General features: G+C 38.8%; 1 protein-coding gene across 1 annotated transcript in view; it reads right to left on the minus strand.

Annotated features, from left to right (window-relative positions):
* Nucleotides 1-7,314, minus strand: part of LOC129719480 (rho GTPase-activating protein Graf) — a 92,344-nt gene extending 85,030 nt beyond the window's left edge. The window contains exons 1-2 of the mRNA XM_055670845.1: nt 6,615-7,314; nt 5,421-6,302 (exon numbers count right to left, since the gene is read on the minus strand). Coding sequence (XP_055526820.1) covers nt 5,421-5,583 — 163 coding nt within the window. The 5' untranslated portion in view covers nt 5,584-6,302; nt 6,615-7,314. The remainder of the gene's footprint in view (nt 1-5,420; nt 6,303-6,614) is intronic.
* Nucleotides 7,315-13,021: the final 5,707 nt, after the last annotated feature.

Genomic DNA, 13,021 nt, shown 5'->3' on the forward strand with positions numbered 1-13,021 from the left:
ATTTTCTCCTGCTCGGGCATACTTTTAGGTAGCACCACCAAGAAGTGGATTATAAACACTGATTTGCAACTCTGAACCGCTTTCACTGCAGTCCTGGATCATCCGGTGGGCCGCGTAATAGTCACATTAAACCAAACCATCATTTTCCTTCTATTTAACCCCACAGAAGCGGTTTCAAAGAAGCGAGAAAGCTCTAGGACCAGTTTTGAAAATTGACCTTTTTTACTCTGCATCTTCCAAAGTCCACCCGGTGATCACCTTGGACCATAGTCCGGTCAAAAGATTTTCCTTCTAGTTGACCCTGCAGAAATAGTTTGGATAAAACAGGAAATTGACAATTAACCACGAGGGTTGCCTGGTTGCCACCTTAGTCCATAAAAGACCATCTCACTTCTACAAACTGGAAAACTCTAGGATACCCAGATTACGAAATATTTGGCGTTAAATATTTCAGACACATGTACCACTATTGCTCTCAACATTTTCTGGTTGTCATTATTTTGCCCATAAACAAAATTAACAAAACACAAAACAAAAGCATTCCAGCAACGATTTAGTGCAATTATGTTGAAAAAAAAATGTTGAAAGTAGTTTACTATTCGAGTGTTTTCGTTTATTGCGTTTCCTGAAAAGTTTGCCTTATGGCACATGTACCACATTTGCTCACAACGGCTCAAATAATACCTCGCTTTTATAATTCTGACCGCACAACATTTAATCAGACTTTTGTTAAACTAATTTAAATAAATAAACAAATAATAAATATGTGTACGAACAAATATAAAGATAAATTGTTTAATGAGATTCCTAACTTATAATGATAAAACACTATACATATGGATTAATATATTTTTTGTCCACTGTTTAAAAAATATGTTGCTTCTCGACCATAATGTGAATTATTGATACTTACTGATAGTAATCAGTAACGAGGCGAAAATTACTGATAGTTATCAGTGTTAGTTCGCATCACTAATAAAGACTGAATTTCTGCATGCTAGCTTCTATGCGTGACAACTGAGAGTTTTACTTCCGGTAGGCATGGCGTTGTGCACTCGAGTGAGCAAAACAAGAACAACAATTCGTTTACGAAATCAAATCGTTCGTATACTGTAGCGTCGGCTGTGCTGGGCGAGAAAGGTAGTGATTGGTTGGTTCATACTTACACTGAGAGTTTCGCCAGATATTTGGCCTTTTTCAGCAATGTTTGGTCGAAATATGTGTTTTACAAGACTCTGAATTTCGTCAATGGTAAAAAAATAGTATAATCATTAGCGTAGCATGATCACAAGTTTTCCGCTTTTAGGTGGATTGCATAGCTAATTTTACAATCGATTGCTAAAAGTATGAAGGAAATTCGTTGAAACCTGACTGAGTTTCAATCATTTGAAAATAGAAAATTTCGTGACGCTCTAAATGATTTCGGGTTTCAAATTTGCGCTCCTATGTTGCCGTAGGACGTTATTCTAGGTCAAAAACAGTAAAATGTATGTGAACAACTTCAGTATTGGTTAGCTAGGTTAATAATTGTAAAACCTTCACTGCATTCATTTAATTCATTCTCAATCAATTCATTTAATTTTACACTACTATACATAACGCACACAACGTAGGAGGTTATAAAAGTATTTAGTTTACTTTTGTTCGGCGAAATAAATAAATGATCATTTTTTAAATAAATAAATATTATCCGAGGTGCGATACATTCAATCAAAAATTATGCTGATTTATCTAAAAAAGGGTGAAGTCAGAAGTTCATTTTTTATACTTTACACAATAAAGATAAATCTGTTTTTTTCGCAGGTAGTGAGAACATTCTTTCACGCAAATGTCTATATCCCTACACAAAACACGTTGTAGGTTCCTTTCAGCACAGAGTGCGATACTTCCACGTTTAGCTAGTTAGCAGCATGCGTCCTGCAGCAGCCAACCGGTCGTGACACCTTGAACGAACGAAGAAATGATTTCTCCTCTAACACGCCGTTTCTCAACCGCAATGGGTGCGCTTCTTAAGCCCTTCCGATCGTTCGTTCATTCATTAATTGGAACAATTCATTCATCCGCTTCACTTCTCGCATCCCTAATGGTGTGTGAGATGCGTGCACTTTTCCATCGGTATGTAAACGCGATAGGACTCTGCCTTCCTCAGTTCGAAGAACGTAGGTACAGTTGTTTGGATCAAAAAGTACAAAATAATCGCATGTCTTGATGCTACAGATCAGTTCGTGCCGCGAACAAAAGAAAGTAGGCTTATATAGCAATTAGACGGAACACATAATAGAGGTTTATCATTTTATTCCATATGCTCAATCGCCGTGATGATGGGCGTTCAACTGTCGGCGTAGCTACTTTTTCCAGTTACATTGACAAACAAAGTAGGCTGGCAACGATGATTCACATTGCGTCGCTTTACTGCTTAGCAACCTCAGTGTGCCAGTCGCAGAGAAAAACAATGGCTACGAGGCACGTAAATTCGAACAGTGATGTAAACATCACATACAAACCGAAGGATTCTAATCACCGAAAAACAGAGAACCTCCCCGCAACCCAATTTTATTCCAAACAGTCTAATATGTAGCCGACGATTATCTGTTGTTCCTACAGAGCCGTGACCTAGAATGAATGCACAAGTACTCTGATATAAAAAATAGTGACAAAACTGTTATTCATATGAAAAAAAAAAAAACGAATACCCACGTGCGCTTCAAGCGAAACAAAAATAAAACTATGTGGTTTATTTTATTACTCATATAATATTTATTCAATTCAAAAGAGTCAAACTAACTTTTTTTTTGCATAACTTAATCAAATGTACATGAAAGCAATTGCAAAATTCAAAAATCATTAAAAATTTAACTTTTTCAATGAAAGTACACAGTGATTATTTTTTCAGCTAACAAATCCCGTAAAAAATATTCGCTACTCGAATAATCCATTAGCGCCAGCAGTATTGTTATCTACATCGTCCTGATTGATTCTTACTGTAGAGCTAATGGCAAATAAATTCTTTTTATACTTTACTTTCCAACAAAACCCAGGTGGTTCGAATCACAACAAAGATCCATTCGAATAACGAAACATTGTTATTCACGGGTTAGTAACGAAAGGCTTAAACTCAGAAGGCTGAAACCCAAAAGGCTGAAACCACAAAAGGTTGAATGAACGAAAGGCTGAAACATGAAAGGCTGAAACTTTTGTAACTTGAATCATAATCGTTGAAAAATTCAGACACATGGATAACAAACCTTTTTAAGGTGACAGAGTTCAATGTTTGAGTATTAATTGGTTTGTGCAATGGAAAATCAATTTTCGGCAACATTTGAATCTATACACACTTGACTCTTGTACACGTTTCCTAGATGATTCAGGGCGAGACGGCCGAAGGCCGCGAGTGTGCGCCGGCGACCCGCCGTCGGAAGCGCCGGCCACTGCGGAGGGGCAGCCCCCCCGCAGAAATCACCTCTGTATAGGTTCGTTCGTTTTCCTAGGTCTACTGTCTCGTAGGAGTGATCCCCTAGTTTAGTCCGAACGAGCGATAGCGAGTAAGGACAGCATACATGTCGGACAATCGAGTCGGCCGAAGGCCGCGAGTGTATTTTTAGAAATGAACTTTGTGAATTTCAGCCTTATGATTTTTCAGCTTTTCGTGATTCAGCCTTTCGTGTTTTCAGCCTTATGTAGCTTTCAGCCTTTCGTGATTTCAGCCTTTCGGATTTCAGCCTTCCGTGTTTCAGCCTTTTGAGTTTCAGCCTTTCGTAGTAGACCCGTTATTCACTGCGTTTACCCTCTGAACGTGTCGAATCAATAACAATTTCGTATTGTATAGGCAATAGATAGAATAACAAACCAACAAGATACGAACTAATTTTATATACCTAATATTATATAAGACACTCATGTTGATGACCATATCATTCGAATAGAGATGAAAACCCCGAAGGTGAATTCTAAATTCTTACTTTAGAATTTTATTTCATTCCATGATGGTACCTACCAACTTTTAAACTAGAAGCCAGTTAGGGTAAGGAACGGCTTAAGCAGTAGCGCCTATTTTAATCAGTCGAAGAAAACAGGCCTCAATTTCTTGCATTTTGATCAATATCGACAATTTCAATGATGGAAACGATTGTCTAGCTGTCTTACGAATATAAGTAATACCGTTAATCACAAAGAAATCTGTGAATAATTGCATTTGAAACAAATCGACCTATATTGCAGCCATTCAGGAGCCACGTCGGGTGCTGAAAAAAAAAAACGCCTGCAAAACAGATGGAAACTGCTTAAAATAGGTTCGGGGTGATTGGAATAGTGTCCCTCGATTCGTAACTTTGATTGATGACTGTCAAAGTTTGCAAACTTAGTTTTACAATCTGAAACAAGTTCTGATAGAGAAAACAATAGCGAACAGATTGATATACTACTGTTTGAGTTTCACCCAACACATTTCGAGTATTTCGACTGAATACAAAGGCGGTTCCTAAAGCTGCTTAAAATATGTTCCCTACCCTATGTGAGAACAAAGTCAACTGTGTCTACAGGGCACTGACTGCTTGCAAGCAACGGATCTCTATACGGTCACACTGCTGCATACGGTGAGTTCCAAATAGCAACTTAAACGGGGATTTTCAAAAGATTTTACCCAACAACGGTTCATCGAATACGCGAATAGCGAGAGACGAAAAAATTGGTTTTCCAAGAAGTTCTCGATTTTCAGTTCATCAGCGGAAAAAAATCGTACGATAGCAGCTTTTTCGAGCGAGTTCTCCAGTGACTTACGGCAAAGTTGCCTGGACTGTAGAATAGCGCGAAAGAGGCACGCAATCAACATTGACGGTGGTGTGAATGCTCAAACTCGAAACTGATTCACTGTAAAACGGCATTGGATAAACAATCTGGCAAAGGCGCTGAATCAGCATCCGAGCGTCCCGACAAACGGTGTCAAACCCTATGGAACACGAGCAGCAGCAACTGCAGGATGCGGCAATTAAGCACTGATCGCTAAATAACTTTCTATTGGAATAACCAATCAAACGTCCGAGAAATGAAAATGAATGTTCGATCAAACGTGTTGTTGCTGCCGTACGCCAATTTGGGGACAACAATTTTATCATTCACATACAACCAAAAAAGAATGATGTCACCCGAACTGTGTTTGTACTATGACCATTCAATTTCGCACCTTTCGCGTTGGCGACAGTTGACCGAAAGAAAATCGTTTCGCAACAGCCAAATTGAGCTTCTATCTACACTTTCAGATAACGGAGCCTCTGAAACGCAACATTTAAATATCTCGCGGATTTTGCTTGCATTATAAAATAGAAAAAACAAACTTCGAAGGAAACTATGAACTATTCACTGAGTAATCAATCTGCCAATCGATCATAAACTAACTGTGGAAAAAATATTTATTGATAACTTACTTTTGGCGGCAGCTAGCAAGTCCTTCACTTCCTTGATAATCCGCTTAATTTGCTGACTCGTTTTTTCCAGCTCCTTTTCGTGCTGATTCAAATTTTCTCGGAATTCCGGACTATCCAGCAGACAGTCCGTAAATTCCAACGGTTGCAGTTTCCCTATCACCATCGTTGTCTAGGTGTTTCCTTCTGCGTATTTCGTACAGCGGAACACAAACCTTTCAACTATTAATATTTACACCACTCCACAACAGCTTCAGCTCATTGAGCACTCAATGCGCCTGACAATGACGACGGCCACGATGACGGTCCTAGGTGATTGTGCTTATCTTATCAGGATTTTTCCTGAGTTTATTTACGCCATCGCCTCAAACTACCTTGCTCGTTAGCAGCAGGCGAACCGATTTTGAACTCGAAAGAGATCTGCTCAATCTTTCCAACACCTCAGCATACGGTTTTCCATTTTCTGATTTCGGTTTCAATGTAATATATTTACACACTTCATCGGTGACGGTAATAATAGGATTTCACATATGCACTTATGGTACGAAAAGTTGACCAAATAGTGATGTACAAACTTCTAACGTATTATACTCGCACTTAAGAGAAAGATGACCACTATAGAAACTTGAATAGAGCTTGCCCACATGTGCGAAAACTTGCAGAAATACAATATTTAATGTTAACACGGTGGTGCTTATAAATATAAGTTCACTGACACTCAGAATATGTTTTCTATAGTCCTGGTAAATTTCAATTTCAGCTATAGATCATTTTATTCCACGTCAACTATTTTCCCAATTGCTAACATTGCTTTTTATTCAAATAACACGATTGAGTTTAAGTGTTTTGAACTTTTCAAAAAAAAAAATCAATGTCGTCTTTATTCTATATTTAGATTGATTGTTAAAAGCAAATTAGATACCAACTTTTTTTTATTAAAAATTATCGTAATACTGAAAAATCGTGTAAGCATAAAGTATTCACTGTTTGCACAATTGTATGAGCAACCGTGTAAGAAACAGTTTTTTTCTGAAAATCGAAGTTGTGATTTGAGTAAACCACAATTTCACAAGATGAAACATATTGTTGCAGTTATCGACCTTAGATCTTTAGATCGACTTACTCAACTTACTATTACGATGTGAAGCTTAAGTTTATATCATTTTTTTAGCGCAAATAAAAAATACTTCAACTAACAACAGCTATTCCTGCTAGCCAGACGGTGCAAGTATTAGCATCGTAAACAAGCAGAGACAGTAGGTGTGTACGAGCTTTTGCAACGGCGGAATGCAATTCTCCCAGATGAATAAATTCCTTCAGATAAAGTCATATTCCACTGCATGTCAGACCTGGCAACACTTGTGCAAACGTTCACAATACTCGACCACTTTTTGTAACAATTATCTTCAGCAAACAGCAGCATCTGAAGTAACAATAGCAGTAGCGGGAGAAAAAGAAACTCAGCGGACGACAGCCTCCGCTCTAAACTATGCACGGAAGAGATCCACAAAACCTGATGGAATTTTTATGCCACTTTTGTTATGATTCACGCACGAAAATCGCAGCATTCACTTTTCAGTACAACTTTTTTGCGTCAACCACTGCTGATAATATACTGTAGATTTCATCATTATAAAGCATGAAATCAATTCTTTCACTGGAGCACAATTTCATTTTCCAAACTTTCAACTACTAGACAGAACTTTTAAGAACATTATTGCACCAAATATCGAACCTGATGTTTCTTCTTCTTCCTGACTTTCTTCTGTTCAGGTTACCACGATAGAAAAGAATGCGAATAACAACAGTAGAAAACAACACAACACACGTACGCAAGTACAGCCTGTAGAGCCAAGTGCGGACCAAAGTAAAAACGCTCGCGTATCCAACAGCAACCTAACCCAGACTGATACAACATCAGTTAAGGCACGAAGCATAAACGTCATCCGATCGGTTGAGCATAATATGCCTTACACATGTGTTTGTGTGAGCCGGGCTCGTCTCCGAAGGTGGGAACGATTGGAAAACAGAATTCCAGTATCGTATACGCTGGAAAAGAATTCACTCAAAGGAGAGAAAAATATTTCAATTCTGCTACCCGCGTCACATTGAATTTATTTTTTTGACATTTGTTTTAATTAAACGAATTGGTGTTTATTTATTTATTTATTTATTTACTTCCTACCAACAGACATATATTGTGCAAATGGTGACTAGACTACACTAAACTAGACTACACTAAGCTAATCAGCCGACAGACGTCCAAGCTGAGTCACAAGTAAAGATTTTTGTAGTAGCAATTCGTAACCAGACAGCGCTACTAGTGACGCCAGCCTCATACCCCAGCGAAAAAAAATGTATTGTAGCGATAAGGTCACCAGGCGGAGCCAATATACAAGTGATTTATAACGCAATTCTCTTTGAAAATCTAAACGAAATTTTCGATCAATTTTGTTCTTGCTTGGACGTAATAATTGTTGTTGGTGATCTGAACCTGCCGAATTTGAAATGGAATCAATCTTACTGTGATTCCAATAACTATTTTTACTTACCCGATCAAGTCAGCTCACAGCGCGAAATAGCCGTTGTTGATGGTTTTCTATCGGCTGGCCTAATGCAAATTTGCAATCTTCCAAACAATGGTGCTTATTACGGGAGTCATTTCACGGTGAAATATATTTCACTCTCACGCTCACTTCACTTTTTAAGACCTATTCCCGATTCCACATCAAGTGAGGTGACAAAAATTACCTCCGTGAAGTGAGATTGACAGTGAAGTAAAATTGAGAATAGGACAAGTGAAATGAGATTGTTTCCCAGCTCAAAAATTCCCAGAAAGTCGTTTTTTCTGTTTTTAGCTACACACTTAAAATAAAACACCGAATTCGGTAAAATTTTACCGGAATCTCAACAGCTGAACGTTCGGTGAAATCTTCGGTGTTTTCGAAAATTACCGAACAGTTTGTAATTTTCGCAGGTTTTTGGTAATTTTCCAAACCGAGCAGCCAGTAAAATTTACCGAAAGAAACTTGAAAAATGAACAAAAATACCGAACGCACCTGTAAAAAATAACGGTGGCAGAAAAAGTCGGTTATAAATGAGCCTGCCGGTACCGTCTAAAATCCAACTAAATTAACCAGATTACTTACGAAAAATGCTAGCGACTCGTACATCCATTAACACCTTCCAAATTATAAATATCCTATGTTTACACACAACAATTAAAACAAATCAGCAGCACCAGTAGAAAATATTCGCGTCTTGCACGATTGCACGTATGAGAAAAATGGCCACCACATTCACAATTTGGCATTTTTACAGGTTGTTCGGTAAAAAGTTATACAAATTTCGGTAAATGTAAAATTAAGCAAATATTTCGGTAACAGTTAACAGAATTATGGTAAAACTTACAGATCTCACAGAACATTCGTTAATTTGATGCTTTTTTGCAGGAATACTGGTATTATTACACTTCACCGATGGATTATTGTAAAAAAAATTACCGAACGACTTTTTTTGGATTAAGTGTGTAGATCATGACGTTTTCAGCATTTTTAAGACATTTGGCATAAAAAAATGTTTTTTTCGGTATCGAAAATTTCATGAACTGTGCATTTTTTTCATCGGGCAAAAAGTTGAAACTTTGACCGCTTTAAGGCAAGTTCTGATTCGTTTCGTTACTGAAAAATAAATCCAATATTTACCGTAAGATCACAAATCAATCAATTATCAAGACTTATTTCATCTTTGGGAATCATTTCACCGTTCAAAATGCTCGTGAAATAATTTCACGCGAAACTTCGCTTTTTCCGTTTTCACTTCACTGATATAACACTTATAATAGATTTCACGGCAGATGTCACTTTTGACGTTTTTCTCATTTACGTGAGTCCCGTAATAGGATTTTGTTCACTTCACTTTGATTTCACCGTGAAGTGACTCCCGTGATAAGCACCAATAACAACTGTTTCCTTGACTTGATATTTGCTACCGATACTGGCATCTGTCAACTATCATTAAGGGATCCATTGATGAGGAACGAAACTCATCATAATGCGATGTTATTAACCGTCAGAGCAAGTGAAACAAATGAATGCGAATCGGGGGTGTTCAAAAAGCATTTGAACTTACAAGCAATGGATATCGATAGCGTGCGGAGTGAATTTGCGATCGTTATATGGGACGATATTTTCATATCACAGGAAGAATTTCAACTCAACGCGGAATTTTATCAACCACGAGCGGCAAGTATGTGTAACTTTTTATAATCATTAGACGTTTTGAACATTGATTGGTACGAAGTGGCCGTCGAGCATGCAACTGACTATAACTCATTGCTGTTTTATTTCACTGTTTTTGATACATTTTCTCGAACAACGAAGATTTTTATCCTGAATGGCTCACGCCTGCGCTTGTTAACCTAATGAAAGAGAAAAGGAGTGCTTTGAAACGCATGCGTCGCTCAGCGTCTCATGAAAATGTATCAAAGTACAAAGAAGTACTGCGAATGTTTAAAGCAGTTCACAGGGAAGCGTATCAGGTGTATATGTCCGATATTCAAAACAGCTTGAAAAGTAACCCAAAATCGTTCTGGAAATTCATAAAAGGCAGGAGAAAAAATTCTGGTGTTCCAGAAATCGTGAAATACAATGGTGTCGCTTCTACTGATGCTCAATCATCGACGGATCTCTTTGCGGTGTACTTTAAAAGCGTGTTTACCGAGAATACCGGTGAAAATAGTGAACCGATGTTTAATGACGGAGTGACATATCAGTTGTCACACATTAGCGTAGATAATGGTATTCGAGAACTAAACACGAAAAAGTCCACTGGCCCAGATCAATTATCGAACCAACTTCTGAAACAGTTTCAGCAGGAATTTGTGGGACCTCTTACATGGTTATTTAACTCCTCGCTCGCTTCCGGTCGTTTTCCGTCAATTTGGAAAATTTCGCAAATTACGCCGGTGCACAAAAAAAAGTCACGCTATGATTTAGAAAATTATCCGGGGATTGCAATACAATCAGCTGTCCCGAAGCTTTTCGAATCACTAGTGTATAAAAAGCTTCATGAAACAATCGCTCATCAGATTTTATCCAGTGCAGCATGGATTTTTTAAAAAGAAGTCCGTCGTTACGAACCTTTGTGAGTTTACCACCTTGGTTACGGACTACATCTCCAAGGGGTTTCAAGATGATTGTATTTATACAGACATGAGCAAAGCCTTCGATGCTATTAGTATTGATAGTATATTAAGGGCAGTAGCAGATGCAGGGATTCGTGGCTCACTTTACAGTTGGCTCAAGTCGTGTCTTGAACGTAGAGTGCAGTTTGTGAAGATCCGCGGAAGTAGACCGAACTCGTTTATTGTCCAGTCAGGAGTTCCACAAGGCAATCATCTAGGCCCATTGCTGTTCGTGCTTTTGATGAATAAACTGCCTTAAGTGATCGGCCACGCAATCGTTTTGATTTACGTAGATGATGTGAAATTGTTCCTACCTATCAAACATAATGACGACTGCCAAAGATTGCAGAGTGATTTAGAAATTTTCGGAAGATTTTGTGCTAGTTGCGGACTACATGTGAACGCGAGAAAATGCTCAGTACTGACATTTACTAGGAAAGCTCACCTCGTATTGCACAATTATGCTTATTCAGATAATATTGTACCACGTGCTGAATATGTTCGTGATTTAGGCGTAACCTTCGACTGTACACTGTCTTTCACAAAACACATTGACAATGTAATCGTAGATAGCTTGAAACTTTTCTCGCTCGTCAGGAGGTATAGCCGGGACCTTGATGATCCTCATGCAACACTAGTAATCTACAAAGGACTTGTTAGAAGCGAACTTGATTTCGCAAGCGTCATTTGGCGGCCTTACTACGTAACTTACATTCAGCGAATTGAAGCAGTCCAGAAAAAATTCTTAAAGTTTGCTCTTAGGAATCTCTGGTGAAATGGAGAAGAACTACCTCCCTATCAAGATTTGTGCTCTCTGGTGAACCTTGACACAATTAACTCACGACACAAGATAAAAGACATCATCTTTTTCACGAACATTTTATCCGGACGTACTGACAGCCAACCTCTTGCTGAAAGATTGATCTTTAACAACAGCCAAGTCACGCTTCGACAACGAAGCACATTCGACCCTCCTTTCCGATCCAGAAACTATTCGCAGAACGAGCCAACTACTTGATTTATGAATACCTTCAACACACTGCAGCAGATCATCAGTGTCGACATGAGTACCTCAGCGTTGAAACATAGTCTTAGTTTATACTTTAAGGGACAACTGTATTAGTGTTTTATTTTATGTTTAACTAGTCTACGTAATTTTATTAAACTTATAATTATATTTATGTATGTAACTAACCAGTACAAGTGTATCGTGAATTTTATTATTAAGAATGGATTGTAAATTTTTTTTTTTATTAAGAATGGGTAACGGGCTTTCAGCCTATATTCAGATTTCAATAAACAAATAAACGTCTGTCTGTGGCTAATCTAAACTAGCAATACTCAGAGGGAGAGATATGCGAAGATAATGTTGTGAACCAGACGAACATGTCAAAATGTGGTTCACAATCCTTTTGTATGGTCAATTATGGTGAAAGTATATAAAATTAAACAAACATTAAATTTAACACCTTCACGGTTTTTGTGATGCGTTACATTGTTCCCCAGGGTTCCACCGTCACCATAAAGGGCTATACCCACTGCTTCCGATCAGGGACCGGGCCGGGACCGGGCTCGTCCGGGACTTTTCATGCATTCACACTGCGCCGTGCTTGAACCGTGCCCGCGCTGCGCTCTGGCTGAGAAATGTTGATGTGTGTATGTGAAAGAACGTCTTTCTCTTTTTTTCATACCGCAGCTCACTCCGCGCGAAATATGTCACTACAACATACACGCATCCACCCGAGTGCCTTCCGTGCACTCTCCGGCCAACACAAAGTATCGTCGGCAACGATAGTTTTTCTCTCGCACTGCGGCAGCACGACGGCAACTCAACGCTGCCCCGGTCAGAGCACGGCGCGTCGGTGTGAATGTGTCCATAAGAACGCATGCAATCAATCTCAAACGAGCCCGGACGACACGCGGAACAGCCACGGCCCGGTCCCGGAACGGAAGCAGTGGGAGTAGCCCTTAAGTTTAACGAGTCGAATGAAAAGGTTAGTCAACATTGCACCTTGAGCAGAGATCTTGCAGCTCTGACATGTGAAACCTAGTTGCCAAATTGGCGGTTTTCCATCGCTTCTCTCTCTCTCTCCCTCTCTCTCTCTCTCTCTCTTTCTGAGTATCTCTAGTTCAGAGCCGTTTTGCCAACCCCTAGCTTCCAGTCAGTGGAGAGACGAGTAAAATATTGTATTAGGAACGCGAGTGGAACTTGGCTGGTGACATCCAATGAGATATAGACTATCTCACCGAATCTCTTTAACCCTCACTTTTATGACAGTTAGTGGTAACTTTGTTTACGTTTGGACTTTTTCCTTTTTTCTGATGCAGAAATCATGTGGGTAGTGGAAATGCTGCTCAATTTATAATTGTTGTAGTACCTTAAAAGTTACTGTAATTGGGTTGTTTAGCTATTTACGAA

The sequence above is a fragment of the Wyeomyia smithii genome, chromosome 2, assembly GCF_029784165.1.
Source record: "Wyeomyia smithii strain HCP4-BCI-WySm-NY-G18 chromosome 2, ASM2978416v1, whole genome shotgun sequence".
Classification (NCBI taxonomy): domain Eukaryota; kingdom Metazoa; phylum Arthropoda; class Insecta; order Diptera; family Culicidae; genus Wyeomyia; species Wyeomyia smithii.